General features: G+C 38.3%; 1 protein-coding gene across 1 annotated transcript in view; it reads left to right on the top strand.

Moving 5' to 3' along the window:
* Positions 1-15,310, top strand: part of LOC136862913 (probable cytochrome P450 304a1) — a 65,537-nt gene extending 50,227 nt beyond the window's left edge. The window contains exons 7-9 of the mRNA XM_068225812.1: positions 7,797-7,914; positions 11,829-11,970; positions 14,911-15,310. Of these exons, the coding sequence (XP_068081913.1) occupies positions 7,797-7,914; positions 11,829-11,970; positions 14,911-15,095 (445 nt within the window). The 3' untranslated portion in view covers positions 15,096-15,310. The remainder of the gene's footprint in view (positions 1-7,796; positions 7,915-11,828; positions 11,971-14,910) is intronic.
* The last annotated feature ends 7,097 nt before the right edge of the window (positions 15,311-22,407 follow it).

Below are 22,407 nucleotides of genomic sequence, written 5' to 3'. Positions count from 1 at the left end.
TCTTTTAGATCTGTGGTTTTGGACACGGCACTGGTGACAGAATTAAATCCTTCCCATCTTCATTTTCTTAAAAGTCGCTACCATTATGAGGATAAGAGCTTCTTCTGCAGTATACATTATGAAATCATCATCATCATCGTCATCATTGGTTTGCCCTTCACAATGAATTGAAGCTACCTATAGAAGCACTAATGCAGTGGCAGTGAACAGCAATTATATGTAGAGCTCTGCGCGGATATACAAAATAATACCTGCATCCGTTCTGCATCCACACTTCCTTCATCCGCACCTGCATCCGCATCAGCGAATGGTTATCCATACCCGCAAAATGGTTATCCGCGGATATTTTAAATATTTAACTACATTATATTACATCCAAGGTACTGAAACTGATAGGTCTGTTAACATAATACAATACGCCTGACCCCTGGCACCAAAACCCCTACAGTCACAGGTTTATGAGGGATTTTCTCTTGCGACGACTACCGACGTATTGAACTTTCCTTCCTTTCATTAATTGTGGGCAGGAGTCTGTTTGGCCTAGGTCAGATTTGCGGCTTTATCATCTCAAGGCTCTATATATATCACTATTCTACCATACCAATGTCAAAAACAAGAGTGTACCTGAATGAAAATCAATAAACTTCATTATTTAGAAATTATCAGCAAAATTATCCGCCAAGACACTAACTTCGCGGATGGATATCCGCATCCGTGCAGGGTTCTAATTATATGGTAAATGACAAGCGTGAAGGTCACTCGAACCCTTACCTACTAAGTGGTTGCCCCTGACATCTGGTGACTGTACTAGGAACCATAGAATCGCAAGACAACTGCTAGATATCATGGAGATCATTGCAGTCTACCATAGAGAAATACAGAAAAGCCAAACAACACATGACTATTATAGCAGTCTACCGGCCATGTGGCATCGCTCTCGCATGACGGCTACAACCGTCCACCGGCTACCTGGCACGACTCTCTCCCAACTGCTACAGCAGTCCACCAGAGTTAAAAGGTTAAAACATTTATGCTTGATGTAGTAAATGAAGATGATTTTAAAATGTGGAATGATGATTAGTAAGGGCTGGCTTCTTACATAATTACATATTTCATTCCTCTACTTGTAAACCACTGAAAATGAAAGATGTTGATGATTTGTGGTTCTGATATGGTTATAGAGTACTTGGGTTTCATTTTACATACCGTATTTTTTTACTTCTTAGTAATATTACATAGCTGCCTCTGCAGTGTAGTGGTTAGTGTGAATAGCTGCCATTCCCAGAGGCCCGGGTTCAATTCCTGGTTCTGCCACGAAATTTGAAAATTGGTACGAGAGCTAGAACGGGGTCCACTCAGCCTCGGGAAGTCAACTGAGTAGAGGGGGTTCGATTCCCACCTCAGCCATCCTTGAAGTGGTTTTCTGTGGATTCCCACTTCTCCTCCAGGCAAATGCCAGGATGGTAACTTAAAGCCAAGGCCGCATCCTTCCCTCTTCCTTGTCTATCCCTTCCAAACTTCCCCTCCCCTCACAAGGCCCCTGTTCAGCATAGCACGTGAGGCCACCTGGGTGAGGTACTGGTCCTCTCGAGTTGTATCCCCCAACCCAAAGTCTCACGCTCCAGGACACTGCCCTCGAGGTAGTAGAGGTGGGATCCCTCGCTGAGTCCGATGGAAAAACCAACCCTAGAGGGAAAACAGATTAAGAAAGTAAGAAGTAATATTACATATTATGTGAAGAATGTAACATTTTTGAACATATAAACAATATTAACCTGATTTAGTAACGCTTATTTATTTAATTTTCAGGGCATGAGGGCAACAGGAAATTAGCTACAACAGTGTATTGTGTAAAATACTCCTCGTTTACAGTGCAGACTTCCTGATGACCATGACCATTAAGGCGTCAAGTATATGTAGTCCAACACTATGGTTAGCCATTTCGAGTCCCGTTGATCGAAAAAATTTCATCATCAGAATGTTGGTCTGCAGGGTAGGAGAGGTGGTGATATACAATTTTTAATCACTAGATTGAGTGTCAAAAGCCTTGATTTAACTCCAAACCTTTCCGCAGTGTTCATAAGGAGTGAAGGCACATGGTGCTGTTGATTGTGATTCATCCGTCTGATGGACATCAGGCCCCTTGATGCTATTCGACAGTAGTAGGCTATGTTCCCCATGCTGAGTTTCACCCTCTTCCTTCCTACTACCATATATCACGTCCATTTCACCTCATCAAGTCCTCTGGCTAGGTTGGAAGGGCATCCGGTCGTAAAAACTTGCTACGAAGATTCATCTCGCTTCATACTCGACCTCACAGAGAAGCAGGACAAAGGTTGGACACACACTCTCTGCGATTTACAGTGCATAATATTCCTTTTACATTTTTGAAGTATTTTGATTATGCCTTTAATTTGATTATTTAGTAACTTACTGTCAAAATTAGAGAACAGTAGACTATGTAAATTATCTAAAGCAACAACGATAACTTTGTTGTAAAATATCTAGGTATATAAAACAATTTTGTCTGATATCTTAACCCTAAGTCATAATAAAAGTAATGCACAAACATTTTTGTAAATATAGTGTACTAGCAAGATACCCGTGCTTTGCTACGGTATTATACTGAATTTATAATTGAATGCTTAACGTTCTATATATAATCCCCCGAAATTCACGATTTGACTCGTTTTCTGAGAGATTACGGCAAAGTTCCTCATATTTTTCAATCTTTCTTTGGAGCAATCGATTTCATACTTCCCGGGGTAGGTCTAGGTATTCCACACGGTCAGTTGTGTCCCTAAATCTTTGCCATCTTTTCCTATAAGCATTTTTAGTATGGATCAAATCCTGAAGGAGATATGGCGTGGTGTCGTCTTGGGTGCCTTGGCGGTACTGAACCCGCGGCTGGACTGTATTCGTAGTCATTACCAGGCCAGGACCCGTTTCCAGCGCAGTCCGCACAATTTGACGACTGTCCAGAACATTATTATTATTATTATTATTATTATTATTATTATTATTATTATTATTATTATTATTATTATTATTATTATTATTATTAGATGTTCTGGACCCCACAGCAAGATGCAAGACCGCTACTTGGTGGTAAATTGCATCTGCTGCCATTGTCATTGTTGGCAATGTGACCAGCACCATTGTCACGCGTAGGCAAGTGTGCAGGATTTCTGGCTATACGAATGACATACTTCCATGCATTATTGACCTTATTATAGAAGTGAACAATTTGACGGTCAATCTCATTCCTATCGTTTATTTCAAATGTGTTTAAATTTTTATTTTTATTTTTTGCCAGGAGATTCTACTGTAATCTAAGAACGTTCTCCAAAGGAAAAGATGGCTGTTGAAATCGAACCCAGGAAAGATTAAAAATGATCGGTTTATGATCAGAATAAGTACATCGAAAACCTACAGTCTGTTTCCAGTCATTCGACAGGGTCAGAAATGGAATGAATAAAGCCCCATCCTGTGGCGACAGTAGGAATTGTGCTGGCTGCCGAAGCACTCCTCTGGGGCAATGAGCGATGAATGACAAATGAAATTAAATATTGGACAGTATTGCTGGAATGAATGATGACAGGGTAAACCGAAGTATCCGGAGAAAAACCTGTCCCGCCTCCGATTTGTCCAGCACGAATGTCACATGGAATGACCGGAATTTGAACCGCGGAACCCAGCTGTGAGAGGCCGGCGCGCTGCCGCCTGAGCAACGGAGGCTCCTTATAAGTACATTATGAACAGTAAAATCAATTGGTCTCACCTCCTTTTACACCCCACCGCCGTTAAGTTTATTTACCCCCCAAAAAATTAAAAGAAGGCGTGTTTCTTTATGTTTAAAGGAGATTCCAAACACAAATGTTCACGTCTATTACCTTCAGTTTTGAGATATAAGTATTCCCATAAAAATAATTAACTATTTTTCACTTCCATTCACCCCCCCCCCCCAAGTGAATTTTCCGGCAAAAAATTACTTGTTTCTTTAATAGTAAAGGATCTTCCAAAACCAATTATCACGACTCTAACTATTTCAGTTTTTGATTTATGTGTCCTCGTGAAAGGAATTCAACTCCTTTTCACTCCCGCCCCGAAGATTGTTTCCCCCCCCCCCCCCCCCACAAATGCGTTTTTCTTTGTTTTTAAAGGAAATCCAAATACCTATTTTCACGTCTGTAACAACTGTATATTTATTAGATGCATGTATTCTCATACAATTAAGTCAATTAATTTTTCAATTATTTCAACCCACCCCCTTCATTGGATTTTCCGAAAATACGTGTTTCTTTATTTTTAAAGCAGATTCCAAATATCAAATTTCACGTCTGTAACATCTTCATTTTTGAGATATCAGTAGCCTAATTAAAAGAAATCAACACCATTTTCAGTCACTTTTAAGCCCCCCTCCACCCAAGTGGTATTTCCGAAAACTAAAAATACATGTTTCTTTATTTTTAATAGAATAAAAAATACCATTTTCACTTCTGTAACATGTTAAGTTTTTTATATATACTTCAGAAATTCTCATTTTAAAATTTCACCCCTTTTTATTTCCTCTTAAGGGGAGTTTCCAAAAACATATCACCTGTGTTTCTTTACATTTACAGGAAATTACAAATACCCACTTTTTACGCCTGTAACATTTTACCTTTCTCAGATATTCTGTAGATATAGTCTTTCGAAAAATTCACCCCAATTTGTCACTCCGGTTTAACCGCCATTAATTGGATTTTCCAAAAACAAAAAATACGTGTTTCTTTATTTTTAAAGGAGATCCCATATACAAATTTTCAGTTCTGTAATATCTTCAGTTTCTGAGATATATGTATCCTCATTAAAGGCATTCAACCATTTTACACCCCTCCTATTGGGATTTAGAGAAAACAAAAAATACGCGTTCCTATATTTTTAAAGGAGATTCTAAATACCAATTTTTACATCTGTAAACTTTTAAAGTTTTAAGATGTAGACACACTCATTTAAACAATTCACCCCCTTTTCAACCCCATTATTTGGATTTTCCAAAAATGAAAAAATACCTGCTTCTTTATTTTTAAAGTAGATCCCAAATACCAATTTTCAGGTCTGTAATATCTTCAGGTTATGAAATATAAGTAGCCTCATTAAAGGCATACAACCCCCTTTTCCCCCTTTTCCACCCTTCGCATTGGGATTCTCCGGAAACAAAAATATACCTGTTTCTTTATTTTTAAAGGAGATTCTAAATACCAATTTTTAGATCTATAAACTTTAAAAGTTTTGAGATATAGATAACTCATTTTATAAATTCACCCTCTTTTCATCCCCCACCCCCATTAATTGGATTTTCCAAAAACAAAAAATACATGTTTCTTTATTTTTAAAGGAGATCCCAAACACCGATTTTCAGGTTCTGAAATAACTTCAGTTTCTGAGATATAAGTATCCTCATTAAAGGCATTCAACCCATTTTTCACCCTTTTCCACCCTTCCTATTGGAATTTTCCTAAAACAAAAAATACGTGTTTCTTTATTTTTAAAGGAGATTCTAAATACCAATTTTTACATCTATAAATTTTAAAAGTTTTGAGATATAGATACTCTCAATTTAAAAATTCACCCCCTTTTCACCCCCCGATTAATTGGATTTTCAAAAACAAAACAAAATATGTGTTTCTTTATTTTTAAAGTAGATCTCAAACACCAATTTTCAGGTCTGTAATAACTTCAGTTTCTGAGATATAAGTATCCTCATTAAAGGCATTCAACCCATTTTTCATCCCTTGTCACCCCTCCTATTGGGATTTTCCGAATACAAAAAAATACGTGTTTCTTTATTTTTAATTAAGATTCTAAGTTCCAATTTCTACATCTGTAAACTTTAAAAGTTTTGAGATATGGATGCACTAATTTTAAAAATTCACCCCCCTTTTTACCCTCCCATTAATTGGATATTCCAAAAACAAAAAATGCGTGTTTCTTTATTTTTAAAAGAGACAAAAAGTACCAATTTTCAGGTCTGTAATATATTCATTTTCTGAGATATAAGTATTCTCATGAAAGGCATTCAACCCATTTTTCACCCCTTTTCACTCTTCCTATTGGGATTTTCTGAAAACAAAAAAATACGTGTTTCTTTATTTTTAATGAAGATTCTAAATACTAAATTTTACATCTGTAAACTTTAAAAGTTTTGAGATATAGATGCACTCATTTTAAAAATTCTCCCCCCTTTTCACCCTCCCATTAATTGGATTTTCCAAAAAAAACAACCTGTTTCTTTATTTTTAAAAGAGATCAAAAGTACCAATTTTCAGGTCTGTAATATCTTCATTTTCTGAGATATATGTACCGGTATCCTGATTAAAGGCATTCAACCCCTTTTACACCGTTTTTCACCCCTCCTATTGGGATTTTCTGAAAACAAAAAAATGCGTGTTTCCTTATTTTTAAAGAAGAATCTAAATACCAATTTTTACGTCTGTAAACTTTTAAAGTTTTGAGATATAGATACACTCATTTTAAACTTTCAACCCCCTTTTCACCCCCTTAGCAAAGGAATATCCAAAATTCCTCTCTTAGCGAGCACCAACATCGTAATATGAATCCATGCTCAAAATTTCATTTCTTTATGTCCAGTAGTTTTGGCTTGGCGATGATGAATCAGTCAGTCAGTCAGTCAGTCAGTCAGTCAGTCAGTCAGTCAGTCAGTCAGTCAGTCAGTCAGTCAGTCAGTCAGTCAGTCAGTCAGTCAGTCAGTCAGTCAGTCAGTCAGTCAGTCAGTCAGTCAGGACAAGTTATTTTATATATATAGATTAATACCAGTACTACTACATATTTTATGAATATGACATATTTATTAATATATTTCACTGATATTTACTAGATTTTTAAGTAAATTGTGCACTTTGATATCACATAAAGACCCAGGCCCCAATGATAAATACTGTATAATAAAAATAGGGAAAAGAGAAGCTACAGTATAAAAGTTTGAAACATAAATATTGAAGCTGTGAATTGCTATTGGCTGTTTGAATATTAACTTTTATTTAAGATTAATTAGGTAGTCTGCCTGGTGGCCATGATCGTTAAGACATTGAAGTCTAAACAGTCTGACACCGAGTCCTGTTGGTCAAAAAAATTTTCACCATCAGAATATTGGCCAACATGGTAGGGAAGGTGGTGGTATACAATTTATATTCATTAGATTGCATGCCAAAAGCCTGAATTAAATTCCAAAGCTCTCCACAGTGCTCATATGGAGTGAGGGCAAATGACGCTGTTGATGGTGATTCGTCCGTTGGATGGAGACGTTAAGCCTTGAGCAGACCCCTTATTGCTATTCGATAAGAGTAGGCTATGTGCCGGCACCAGGTTTCACCCTCTCCCTTTCTACTATCATCACGTCATTCATTTTATCTCTTGAACTCCTTTGATGAGGTTGATGTTGGGAAGGGCATCCAGTCATAAAAACCAGCCATGACAGATTCATCTCACCTCATACCGACCCTGTAGAGAAACGGGACAAGGGTTGGACAGACATTTAAGATTAATTAGGTAATCAAATGGCTGAATGTCACTTTTTTTTTTTTTTTCTTTCATGAGCATGCCAGCTGTAGATCAGGCTTCTGATGTTTTCGTCATTGGACAGCTAATTTCAGCAAAGCTGGTATCATGTGTGACTGAGACATTCTTCCCAGATCCCAGATCTTGTGTGCACATTATCATCGTCATTATTTCTTAAATATGATACCTTCCTTCATGTACTATCTTCAGTATTATGATCAATTGTTTGTCTGCAGCTTGCCGTATACAGAAGCCACACTGAGGGAATCTATGAGAAGAACTACACTCACTCCAATTTCTGTCCCACACAGAGCAACAGAGGACACCTACTTTCGAGGCTACTTCGTTCCTAAAGTAAGTGATTTTTAAACTCAACGGAAACATTTATAAGACATCTTTGCCTAAATAACAGCCCAGAAGATATCAATAGATAAAGATGAAGACATAAAGAGAATCAATGTGTATGGTACCGGTAATGATTCTTTTACTCCACACTTTGCCTATTGGTGATATACCGTACTATATATTCTTTTAAAAGGTATTTTACTTACCATACTGGTCTAAAAATAAACCTCACAGGCATATGATGTACTTTAAAATCTGAAGGAGGAAATGGAAAAGAAGGAGAAAGAGGAACTGAAGGGAGTCAAACAGTCAGTTTTTATAAATTGTATGGTCTTAGGAAAGAACTATAGAATTATAATTCAATACATTCATCATTTATTATGGTAAATCATCATAAATGAGATAAAATAAGTATAAAACCATTGAATGGATACCGGTAACAAATACAGTGAAACCTCGATTCTCCGTTTTTCGAGGGACCATGAAAATAAAACGTACAACACGGGAAAACGGGAAATCCGGGAATGAATGAAAACCATCAACAATTTTGCTAAACATCACAAAAATTAAATATGTATAATTATAATCTCACAAAAACTCCTAAACCAAACCAAACTACAGCCCCAGTGGGACTTTGCCTGCCAAGCGACCGCTGCTCAGCCCGAAGGACTGCAGATTACGAGGTGCGCATGGTCAGTGCGACGAATCCTCTCGGCAAATATTCCTGACTCTGTAGATCGGGGTCGCCATCTCACCATTAGATAGCTCCACAATTAAAGGTATTCACGTAGGCTGAGTGGACCTGGAACCAGACTTATATCCAGGTAAAATTGCCTGACCTGGTCGCAATCGAACACGGGCCCTCTGGATGAGAGGCGGGCATGTTAGACCGCGAAACCGCATTAATTACCGGTACGCGAGCTCAAAATCTCGGTACTTTATATTCAATTTTACAGGGGAATCTTCGTCAGTTTCCCGTGAAAACTTCTTTCAGTTCAGCACCTTTGATTAGGCTAGTCAAACTTCGAAAAATCTAATAACGCCAAGCCAAACGACAATCGACCACAAGTAGTTTTTAATTCTCTCATCTAATAAAATAAAGCTTATTAGATACAAAAGCACCCAAAATGATGGCGAAATCCGTTCATTTCTTAATCTTTCATTGTAATTTGGTCTCCGGTATACCTATCGTAGTCAGTTCCTGGAAATTTCGTACCGCGCAAATTAGGCCTACATCGACTTTTAAAGGTTATGTTGAACTCGAAAACCATGGTTTCGAATGTAAGTATCGATTCTTAAAAGTTCTCGAATGCATTATATTCAATTCTGCGCGTCACAAATCCAATCAAATTGGAAAGATAAAAGAAATGTAAAAACTTCAGAAATTACGGTTATTCGTGACCTTGAGGTCATCTGGAAAGCGCGCTCGCTGCACATGTCGGTACGAGTTTGAAATGATACCAACCATTTAAAATGTAACGTGCGCAAATAAAACGACTGCAGTTTTTGGTATTTTAACACGAAAACGTAACATTCCCAGTCTTACATCAGGACCTCCCATGGCTTTTTTTTTTTTTTTTTTAATGTAGGGTGCAACATATGTTTTGGTCTCGCTAACATATCATGTACGATGATATCAAAAGGTACTGAATTTGTGTTAAGAAGGAGCAGTTTCGATTCCTGCCTGAAAGCCCAGTTACTCTGCAGTGCCCTGAGCAAAGTGCCGAAAACCTCTTCGGCAGTATGTTCGAAAAAATGTAAAAATATAAACATCTAACCCTGGACATAATATGGACGTTTTATAAGTGCGAACATTTGACGAAACTCGTTCCGTCTTCAAGCAGAGCTGTCGAAATGTGCCGTGTCTCCTTGCAATATTGTTGTGGGCACCCTCTGCTTTATGATTTTCCGAGATTCTCTCAACAATACCACCCGAATGCGATGCTAAGATGGTCTCTTATGCAAGTTCACCGCCGATCGCTTTTCTAGTACCAGTACAGTACTTGCTTTAATTATCGCAGTGACGGGGCGTTAACGCCAAGATCCATAAATATGCCATAGCCATCCTTTCGTGAGATACAGTTTATTAAAAAACGATTGATCGAGGATTTAGCGTTGATGAGACTGAAATTTCTGGACGGTTGATCCGGGAAAGCGTTTCTTCGAGGAACGGATAATGCGGGACTTTTACAACGTGATTTAATTACGATGCTCGCGGGACCACGTAATTTGAACGCATATTCCGGGAAAACGTATTTTCTGGGAACGGATAATCGAGGTTCCACTGTATAGGTACCAGTTAGTTGTTATTTTTAAATGGAATTCATCCATTTTTGTTCTGATGTGACCCAATGTTGCCATTTAATCTTCTTCTGATCTTCTTGTTCCTTTAACATATAACACAAATGCTATTTTGAACCTTGCATTGTAACTATGCCAAATTCCTACTCTAGTTGATGGTTTTTTTTCCTCTAAGTGACCATTTGAGCAGCAAGAAATGAACATTATTACATGATAACAACTGCTAACAGGATAAACAAAAGTTAGGTACAAATTCCAAGAATTTACAGTACATTGTAACTCACTAGAATATCCTTGTACTGCTTCTCATTGTCAGACACTGACAATATCTGTTAAAATATTTTGAGATGAGAAACATGCGCTATGTTTGAATATCCAATATGTACAATACGGTACATTAAAACATTTTTGCAAGGTCATGCACATAAGCTGCACCTCAACCTTTTATGACCAAAGTTTGACATCTTCAGACTTACATGGTAGTTTGGTTATATGTAACTAGGTATATAATTCAAGTTTTGGTCCATGAGAATTATTTGTTAGACAATTTCTATATGATTACATGGAAAATATATATTCACTATTATAAAGAGTACGGTAGTGCATAGACTGACCTAGTTGACCTTCAGTGAATGATCTGAAGAAGGTTGTCATATAGGTGCATACAATAATAATAATAATAATAATAATAATAATAATAATAATAATAATAATAATAATAATAATAATAATAATAATAATAATAATAATAATAATAATACGTCACTATGAAACAGTTCTGAAGCCAGTAGTTCTATATGCTGCCGAAACCCTGTCTCTAAATGCCAACAAAGGACTGGAGAAAAGAGAACGCAAAATTGTGAGAGTAATCTTGGGATCAAAGTACAGAAATGGAATCCATCAAAAGAGATCCAACAAGGAAGTCTACAGCAAAATAGAGAAAATTACCGACACAATCAGAAAAAGATGGGCATGATTTTACGGTCATCTGAAAAGAATGGACGGAAGAAAGTTAACTAAAGGAATCTTTCACTTTTTTGATTCAAACCCCAAAACCACAATTCCCTGGTTTAGAAATACCAAAGAAGACCTGCAAATGCTACATATCTCAGCTGAAGGCGCCCTTAACAGAGATCTCTTCCGCAAGAAAATATTGACGAACGGGCTAAACCGAGACGAGCAACCGAAGAGAAGACATGGTGCCCCTTGGACAGAGGAGCGTAAGCAGGCCCACTCACAAAGAATGAGGGAAATTTGGGCTCTAAAGAAGGCCAAGTTCAGTGTCAAATGCAACAAGACTTAACGTGGTCCTTGATGGCCCCAGCGAATTATATATATGATGATGATGATGATGATGATAACCATCATCATCAACATCACCTTGATTATCAATTAATTGTGTCTAAATAAAAGGAAGTATTCCATGCTTGCCACTTGTTAGTGAATAATCTTGTTCCAGTAGGCCTATGGCCAATAAACATTCGTGACATTATAGTTTCACTCTATATTTTGAATTAGGCTGCATTCATTTCATATACGATAACCCTACTTTTAAAAATGTTCTTTAATACTGCATAAGGTACTGAACATACATTAAATAACTTTCAATTATCGGTTTTCAGAATACCATGATGATAACATGCTTGTGGAGCATGCATATGGACAAAGATTTCTGGGGCGACCCTGAAGTATTTCGACCAGAAAGGTTCCTGGATGAAAAAGGTCTCCTGAAGAAGAAGGATTACACTTTACCATTTGGAGCTGGTATGTGATAAATTTAGTAAGCTTAAAAGAGAGGATTCTTTGACCCTGTAATCTATCATTAGACTTGAATTTCTTGAATGGCTTCTTACTAGAGTTCATCACAAAAGGACTATATTTCCCCTTTCCTGTAACAAAATCTGATGAAAAGTATCAATTTTATATTTTAATGCAATAAAATTGAGTAGGCCTACATTATTTTATGAATAATTATATGTTCTGGTAACGTGTAATTTATTCTAAACTTTATTGTGAGTTACCCACTGTAGGATATATTTGCAGTGTATAAATAGGTAGGCGTCCGGCTGCATGGCTAAATGGTTAGCATGCTGGCCTTTGGTCACAGGTGTCCCGGGTTCGATTCCCGGCAGGGTCAGGAATTTTAACCATCATTGGTTAATTTCGCTGGCACGGGGGCTGGGTGTATGTGTTGTCTTCATCATAATTTCATTCTCATCATGATGCGCAGGTCGCCTACGGGAGTCAAATTGAAAAGACCTGCACCTGGCGAGCCGAACATGTCCTCGGACACTCCCGGCACTAAAAGCCATACGCCATTTCATTTCAACAGGTAGGCTATCTGAAACCGATAGTAAACTCTTCTTACTTCAGTTGTACAAAGCAGTGAAAAATTCAGCATGGTTTATATGGAAAGACATATTCTGCCTGAGTGTTTTCAATGGTGTGGAAATAAGCAGGACACAATTATGTTTAGAATTATTATGATTCTAGTGGTAGTATGGAGGCAGGTGATCTACAAGTGTATATCCAAAAAATGTATTTATAGGGTTTCAGACATATTCAAGGAATGTTTCTGCTTGTATCATCCGCTCATTTATTACCATTTTTTCCATTTTCCTGTATTAAGCTGCCTAGGTTCTTGAAGATTTCCACGTCCTCAATTGTTCCTCAACAAATGTTACTCCAGTTGTTGTTCTGTCCTTCTTTGTGAATGTAAGCACCATTTCACTCTTTTTTATACTAAATTTTATACCACATCCTTGGAGTATTTCATCTCATCCATCCAATTGCTCCTGAACTTCCTCCTTCCTATTTTTCCACACCATCAAATCATCTGCAAACAGACTGCTTTTATCTTTTCTTCCCTGATTTCCTCTGTCACTCTCCTCATTATAATCTCCATTATCAAAATTAAAAGTAATGGTGAGAGTGCACTTTCTTGTTTGAAACCATTCTTCTATTCTAGCCAATCTATTCTCTCTCCTACCTTCATACAACCCACACTCCTCTGATTACATCTCCTTTCTCCTCCATATACGTAAGCTGATTGAAAATTTTCAGGATGGATTTTAAAAATTATTTCCCTGTATGAGATACAACAACACCGTATTTATTTTGGTAAATGTAGTACATCAACATTGTGCTCCTTCAGTTGAAGAGTTGTGCACGAAAGTAATTAGTAAGTGTTGTTGTGGCAGACAAGAAAGATGTGTCTGAAAATATACAGCAGAGGTTTGTTTTTTAATTCTGAATTAAACTTGGAAAGAATGGTGGTGAAACATCCAGCTGTACTGCAGTATTTCATTGGTAGAGGCATTTTAAGGATGGCCATGCATAAGTGATTGACAACGCGCAATTGGACAGTTATGGATATCAACATTAGCAAGGCTGCATCATGTTTGCTCCAGATGGGTATTCAGGCAGCTCACAGATGAGCACAAGCAATGACAAGTTCATTTGTGTGCAAACACAATTGAAAAGTCTAAGATAATACTGTATTTCCTAACCTCAATTGTGACATGTGACAAATCCTAGATTCATCATATTGATCCACATAACAAAGCAACGGTTGAGTGTTTGGAAACATGAGGGTTTGCCTCTGCCCAAAAAATTTTGAATGGCTCCTTCGGCCAGTAAAGTTGTGCTTCTACTGTTATTCGATGTACAGGGGATAATCCTACAGCACTGGGTTCCAGATGTAATGACTGTGAATGGTGGCTGTTAAGCAAATGTCCTAAGGAACCGTTTGCGTGGAGCCATGAAGAAGAAAATACTGTATTTGCATAAGAAACTGGTTTTTGATCTAGAATAATGCCCGGCTGCCGTGGCAATGCAGGTATTAGTGGGACATCACTAGAATACCTTCCATACAGCCCAGACTTAGCACCATGTGATTTCTGATCATTCCCAAACCTGAAAAGAAAAAAGAAAAAAAGAAAGAAAGGGCAATTACATGAAAAAATATTCCCTTCAGATGATGCAGTGTGACAAGCCACATCTGCAGTGCTAAAGCAGATGTTGCTATTTAATGTTTTAAATGTTAATAATACACTGTAAAAATGTATTGCATATAAAGAATGGAACTTTGAAAAAGAATGTAGTGTAAAACTTGTAAGGTTTGTTTACCAGAGCATTCTATTTTGCTTCTGCATATACTATCATATACGTCTTTGCAGTATACACGAAGGCCATCAGTAGATTTTTCCGATATTTATTGTAGTTGTCTGACTGCAAAGATGAGATCCACTGTGGACCTTCCTGGTCTGAAGCCATACTGATACTGTTCTTCTCTCAATGCTCCTTCTATTTACCTCTTAGAATCTTTTCAAAAATGTTCACACAACAACACATTAGAGTGACACCTTAATAGTTTTTACTCTCTCTTCTACTCCCTTTCTTCAGGATAAGTACAATTATTCCCTTCCTCTAGTCTTCTTCTGTACAACTGTCAACTGTCATCACCTGATATAGCTATTGTTCTCCCACCTGTCCAGCTGCTCTCACCATCTCCATACTCACCTCATCTACCATTGGTGGCTTCCCTCCTTTCATCTTCCTCAGTTATTGATAATTATGGATAGTAAATTGCATCCTTGCCTCATATCACACAGTTCTGAAATGTAGATTTTGTTTCATATCCTTTAGTTCTTTTAATATGGAGTATTAACGAAACTACTTAACGCAATATGTTATCTGTTCCAGGCAAACGTCTTTGTGCAGGAGAAACTTTTGCCCGCCAGAATTTATTCCTGTTCTTTGCTGCCATGATGCAGAATTTCAATTTTGAAATGCCAGATGGAAAGGAACTCCCGGATATAAATCATCAGATACCTGGGATCATTGAAAGTCCTTATGAATTTTGGGTGCGAGCTATACCAAGGTTATAAAGAGATATCTTCAGATATTTTACAAATTATGACTTTGAAAGGAAAAGTTTTTGGAAATACAGTATAAACTTAGGCACTGAATTAATAACGAAAAGCTGGTAACAAACAATCAGTCTACTGATGGAAATCTCACAAAAATAGAACCAGCTTTTGGGTTGTTAGGCCGTGTGCTTGTGCAGCATTTTGCCCAGAATGTGCCATTTGATCTGTGTCCATGAAAGCCTCAACTGGCAGTCTGCTGATGATTTGCTAACTTTTTTCACAAGGAGGAAAATGGGAATGAGCAGCAGTTATGAATGAACATGGAATAATAAGGACTATATAAGTCCTGCAAACCTAATTGGCCTCTCTCAAATTTGAATGTTTGCTAGTGGGTCAAGTACAGTTATCCTTGTAGCAGCAGCCCAAGTAATGGCAGTGCTGTGAGAGTAGTGGAACAAAGTGTGAGAAATGTATTCTGGATCATAAGGGATTCATAATGTACACAGTTACATGTTTTATGGTATACACAGAGTAAGAGAAATGTCATACAATAATAACAGTCTGTGATAAAGGGGAACAACTCATTTAATATGAAAATAGGAATTAACCCTGTAGCTCACAATTTTCATCCAGATTCAAATGTAGCATGTAATGTAATGCCATTTCATTTAAGGTCACAGTTAAAACTCCTCAAAAGGAGCCCCCAAAACATCTTAAATCACAGTTATGTTGTGAAATCCACTTTTCTGGTGTCTAGGGGTGGTGTCAAATATCCAACATCAAATTTTTGCACAGGTTACATACTACCTTCACTCTCACCATCATTCAAATGGTACATGCAGCTCACCGCCATTGGGGGTGAGCCTGAAAAGAGCTGCACCACCTCGGGATGAGGACACAAGTTTATGTCCGCCTCCGTAGTGTAACGGTAGTGTTATTAGCTGCCATCCTCGGGGGCCCAGGTTCGATTACCGGTACCGCCAGAAATTTAAGAATGGCAGGAGGGCTGGTATGTGGTTGAAATGGTACATGCAGCTCACCTCCATTGGGAGTGTGCCTGAAAAGAGCTGCACACCTCGGGATGAGGACACGAGTTTACTACCATCATTCAAAGGTAAAAGTCGAACTGACAAGGGAACATCCACAATGGTGAAGTCGCCGATCGCGATGAAACCTAGCAAACACATTGACGTACATGTAAAAACAATGCCAGCATCAATTTTAGGCGCCAACATTCATTAGCGCGTTAACTAAGGGGCCTAAAAGTTGCGACATTTCAAGTTCTGCGCGATCAGCGATGAATACCTGCTGGCCAATGCTAACCCGGCACACACACTTCCCTCTGGAGACACCCTCTGCACTGCCTTTTACCCTCCAAGTGGTTCTCCCCGGCATGTTCCCCTCCCTTCTCCTCGCGGTTGCGAGGAGAAATAAAACAAATAACTAAAATACATGTTGTTATGTGTATATGTATTGACAGGGACAACGGAGAACACAACTGTTTGTTTAAAAACAACAAGAGTGTTATCGGTAATGAAATGAAATGTCGTATGGCTTTTAGTGCCGGGATATCCCAGGACGGGTTCGGCTCGCCAAGTGCAGGTCTTTCTATTTGACACCCGTAGGCGACCTGCGCGTCGTGATGAGGATGAAATGATGATGAAGACAACACATACACCCAGCCCCCCGTGCCGTAGGAATCAACCAATTAAGGTTACAATCCCCGACCCGGCCGGGAATCGAACCTGGGACCCTCTGAACTGAAGGCCAGTACGCTGACCGTTCAGCCAGCGAGTCGGACAGAGTTATCGGTATCAACATATCATAAACCTACAATTTCACATGCAGCGCAAAAGACCACGCTTCAATCTACGTTATTACGGCCTATGTCCGCAGTGTGACATCTCCCCATGAGCGTCAATACCTATTTGACAATAGTTGACTGCTTAACACTCACCCTCAATCGCGTCATAAAGCTGCAGCTCCCGAAAGTTCAGCGGACCTTCTTCACCGTGACTTCCGTGCTTTGCTTGAAGATGAAAAATAATTTTTGACACGCTCAGTGACATTGCCTTTAAGGACTCGTCGCAAACGTTTTCATAAATATTTCATAAAATGTAAACTGCCTATACAATGTGGAAGTTCCAAGGGAGAGCTATGAGGAAGGCTGATAGCGTATGCAGTGTAGCACAGGTTCTGTTCGATAGCTAAGCAGACGGCAGCGCGGGGAGAGGGAAACGAGTGGTGCTGAACCAGGCGGGGCGGAGGGGAGGAGGAGTAGAGGTGTGGCACAAAGCAGTGTTCCGGCTAAGCATTGGTCAGGAGGAATTCATCGCTGTTCGCGCGGAACTTGAAATGTCGCAACTTTTAGGCCCCTTAGTTAACGCGCTAATGAATGTTGGCACCTAAAATTGATGCTGGCATTGTTTTTACATGTACCTCAATGTGTTTGCTAAGTTTCATCGCGATCGGCGACTTCACCATTTTGGATGTTCCCTTGTGAGACCAAGAAGTGCTGCAGAGACTCTGAAGTTATAAGCTACATTACCTTATTTCCCCCCAGTTGTGTCTGGATGAATATTATGTGAGAGTTGGTTCCTATCCTCATTTCAGCTGTTCTGATACCCTTCATTACTGCCAATGATGATTCCTATATCCTATATGAAATACAAGTGAAACTTTATTTTCCACATTACATTATCTGATTACTGATTGCAACAAGTACCCTTGTGATCTACAGGTGGCCATTAAGTGAGAATGTTAATACATGATAAAATTCACAAGTATTCCTCATTAGCCAGAGGCTGTACAACTTTTCAATTTACCTTGAAGGGAAATTTGTAATTTCATCTATACTTTTGTCATTAGAAATTTTAAGAAGGATGTACTCACTGTTGTCTGTTTCTGTGGTGAATTGTAGAGTAGTGTTTTATGTGTGTATCAAGACAAAGGGGAGTGTTTTGAAATAACACCCAGTTCCCAAGTCGGGAATTAACCAAATGCGAATAAAATCCCTGTTCTGGCGGGGAATAAAACCTGGGACCCTCTGAACTGAATACTTTCAAGCTGATTGTTCAGCCAAGGAGCTGGACAATGGCTTAATATTGCTACAGTAAAACTTGCTCAAAGCAGAATCGCAAGGGTCCAAAAATATTTTCCGAATTAGACAAGTTTTCGCATTACACAAAACATTGGTTTAAACAGTAATTTTAAATATTTGTTAGAGCTTACCTGTATCTGCCTACACATGATGCTCCGCTATCCAGATTGATGTACCTAGTACTGTAGTACACTGATTTGTTGATTATTATTATTACTGTGCTTTAATATTATTAACAGAATGATACACATTATATAATTTTGGCATTGTCACAACACTGTATTACACTATTTCAGAACACTGGATATACAGTACGTTCCTTTCCATCATTAAACTCTATACAGTACTTCACAACACTAATCTTTCTTCCACAGATCAAACAAAGAAACTTGTTTCCTTTCTTTGTAACCGTGTCTCTCTGAATGCAGTCCTGAGCTGAGTACATTAGCTCAAGAAGAGTGAGTTAGATGTAATGGCAAATTGCTTTACGTCACAAAAGCACTGTGGGCCTTTTCATGGGTTTGGATCTCGTTTTCATCTTCATCTTCTTGGTCGTCTCCTTCTTCCATCTCGTCCTCTTTCTTGGCCTTTCTCACTGCTGGAAGGGCTGTAGTTGATTTGAAAATGTGGTGTGCATAAGTTATTCATCACTTCGAATGAAGTTCTCTGTCTCGTAGGGAACATTTCTTGCTTGCTTTAGTTGGATATTGCCGATGCAGTTTTAGCACTTCATTCCACCATCCGTATTATCACTGTCTCCAAACACGTGTGTCAGTTTATCCAAACAATGACATTGATCATACCAGCACCAGAAATGCACAAATATCATATGTAGGACTACATCAATTTCTAATATTTTCCACATTGAACAAGTGGTTTTTAAAGAATTCCTTCATTTTAAATTTCTGTTTCTGCTTTGAGGAGATTCTGCATTATACAAAAATAAGAACTTTATAAAACCACAGCTTCACCAGGACCGAGAAAAACTTCCATAGTGGACAAGTTTCTGCTTTATTCAAGTTCTGCTTTAAGCAACGTTTAACTGTATTACGTAATCATAAGAGCTCGTCAGTACAGTACATACGAGGGTAATCCCAAAACTAAGGTCTCCTATTTTCTTATAAATACAGAACTCTGTTCGTGTGGCTGTTGGTCACAACATTGTGAAGAGTGTTTCCCGCGCTCGAATATAAACATGCGCACGCTGCGCTGAGACACTCAGTCTTGGCTCAGCAGCCGTTGAGAATGGAGCTCCCGTTGGATGTTACCGCCAAGTGCATGGATGTCAAAAATGTTCGTAAGTGGAGTAGAGAGTTTGCAGCCGGTCTGACTCAAATTTACGACGAACAAAGGAACGGGAGACCATCAATTTCTGTCGAGACAGTCATGAAGGTTGAACAAATCAAGAGTGAAGATCAGCAGATCACCCTGGATGATCTCTGCACTTTGGTCCCTGAAGTTTTCCGAAGCGCTGCTCACAGAATTTTAATGGAAAGGTTGAAATACCGGAAGGTGTGCGCAAGATGGGTGCCAGCACCAACGACAAGGTGAAAAATAAGGTTCACAACTTCCTGAACAGCATGGCAGCGAGCTGGTATGACATGGACATAAAAAAACAGTCACAGTGTCTACAAAAATGCATTGACTGAAATGGTGATTATGTAGAAAAATAGCTAAATGTTCAAGATGTAAAATGATGTAAACCATTGCAGAAATAAACAGGTCTATGTATATATAAAAAAATAGGAGACCTTATTTTCTGGATTGTCTTTGTATAAAAAAGAAATACTCTTTAAAACTCTTCTGAATGTTTAGCCCCCTGTATACAACTTCTTCAGAAGTGGAAAATTGAAAGAACATAATATAATTAATAGATGTTAAGTAATATGTGCCAGAAAAATAAAGCAAACTAAATGAAGAATTTACATTGAACAAATACAATTGTACTTTTAAAATTAATTAAATAATATTTTTAGTTGATCACACTTCATAAATCCCCGTAGGGAGAAAGAAACATGGAAAAATACATCACATGTAAAAGTCCTACCTAGAGATTTAATTAGTTTGAACAAGAAGGTTAAGAGTAACTTCTTACTCACAGGAAAAGATGGAATGAAAATGGCTTGTCTCATGTAATCACTGATCTAACAAAGTAAAAATTTTCACCAAAACAGTCCATGCATCTTTTTCCACTACTGATATTGTCTAAAAGATATCTTAAAATTTTAAGTGCATTACAATGTATTATTATTATTATTATTATTATTATTATTATTATTATTATTATTATTATTATTATTATTATTATTATTATTATTATTATTATTATTATTATTATTATTATTTCACACTCATGCAAAGAGATTTTGATATAGGTACAGTGTACAGATTAAGGACCCAATTTTCAGAGCACTATCTTCAATGAGTTGGTAATAGAATACTGTTATTGTGTGTTGTATTACCATATTTTCTCTATTTCATATCATGATATAATAGTAAACACAAACAGTGTGGTTTTATATTGCTATAGGTCTGCATATGTCCAAAAAAAAAACCTCTGTAATCAAGTAATACTGGTACACCAACAGTTCCAAATTAATTAGTTGTTGATGAAACCTTATCTAAGGCTTGGCCCAGGTGGTTTGGCTGCTTAAAATGGTTGAAACCACAAAGAACTGCAAGAAAAAGGTTGAAGGGGAAGACCAAGAAAAAGGTGGCTTTATCAGGTGAAGCAAGATGTGGAGGAATGTAGGCAGCAGGTCCAGCAGGAAGAAATCTACCTAGATGAACCCAAGTAGAGGGCATTCGTGTACTACACTCGAGCTACTGGAGATGGTCGATGATGAAGATGATGATGTAAGAGGCAAAATGTATAGTAGAACATTTCATACCTTCAAAGTAATCATCAGAACTGTTTCCCACTGGTCTATCCCATTCTTGAAAAAGCTGGTGGGTGGTCGACAGAACCACATCTGAGTATCCAGTATTCGGGAGATAGTGGATTCGAACCCCACTGTCGGCAGCCTTTAAGATGGTTTTCCGTGGTTTCCCATTTTCACACCAGGCAAATGCTGGGGCTATACCTTAGTTAAGGCCACAGCTGCTTCCTTTCCACTCCTAGCCCTTTCCTGTCCCATCTTCGCCATAAGACCTATCCGTGTCAGTGCGATGTAAAGCAACTTGTAAAATAAAATAAAAACACATCTTTACCCAGTCACATACACTGTCATCTAATGCAAACCAGTGTCCACGAATATCTTTCTTTTTTCAGCTCCTCAAAGATTTGAAAATCATACGGGGAGAGATCAGGGTTGTAGGGAGGTCGTTGAAGAGTTTCTCACCCAAATCTCTGAAGAGTATACAGAGTTGGTAGTGCAAGTGGAGGCATTGTCATGAAGAAGGATAAAGCCATTCAATAGCATGCCTGGGCAATTTGACTGTATGGCACACCTCAGTTTCTGCAACGTGTCTTAATAACGCTGTGCATTGATTGTAGCTGCATGCTCAAGCGAGCTGAAGAAAGACATCTGTGGGTATAGTTTGCATCGACCGACATGTGTGACTGAGTACAGCTGTATTTCCATCAACAGCCTACCAGCTTTTTCAAGAATGGGGTTGACTGTCTCATCACCTAGTGAGATAAATGTCTTAACAGTTCTGGTGATTACTTTAGAGGTACAAAATATTCTACTATAGTATACTTTTTGGCAGGTGACCTCTTTTCATTTGACTGTGCCCCTAATATATGATGAAACCACAGGCATTTTACTGTATTTATTTATCTGCCAAAATTTTTAGATAATTATAATATTCAATTTTATGCAAATTCTTGTGTTCCTTGCATCCTACAGCCTGTATAAACCTTTTTATCTTCTTGCTTCTTTTACCTAACAGCTTTCATATCCTACATTTCCCACATCAAGACTGAAAACCTGTAACGAATAGACCCCATAATGAATATGTATGCACCCCTGTGAGTATACCCCACGGTACACCCACGGTATTCTCCACCTGTTGTAAGAGGCGCCTAAAAGGGGCAAACAAGGTATGATGGCCTTAGAACCACGAGACTACTTGTGATTAGTACCATTACATGAGGAACACCATGGGTTGACGTTACTTGCAATTAGTACCACCTTGTGAGGAAAATCATGGGTCTACATAAAAATAATAGGAGCAGTATCATTATGTGAGGAATACCACATGTCTGGGTGCTACCTGTGATTAGTA

This window comes from Anabrus simplex, chromosome 1 (genome assembly GCF_040414725.1).
Source record: "Anabrus simplex isolate iqAnaSimp1 chromosome 1, ASM4041472v1, whole genome shotgun sequence".
Taxonomy (NCBI): Eukaryota; Metazoa; Arthropoda; class Insecta; order Orthoptera; family Tettigoniidae; genus Anabrus; species Anabrus simplex.
This window is presented reverse-complemented; position numbering and strand designations above follow the sequence as displayed.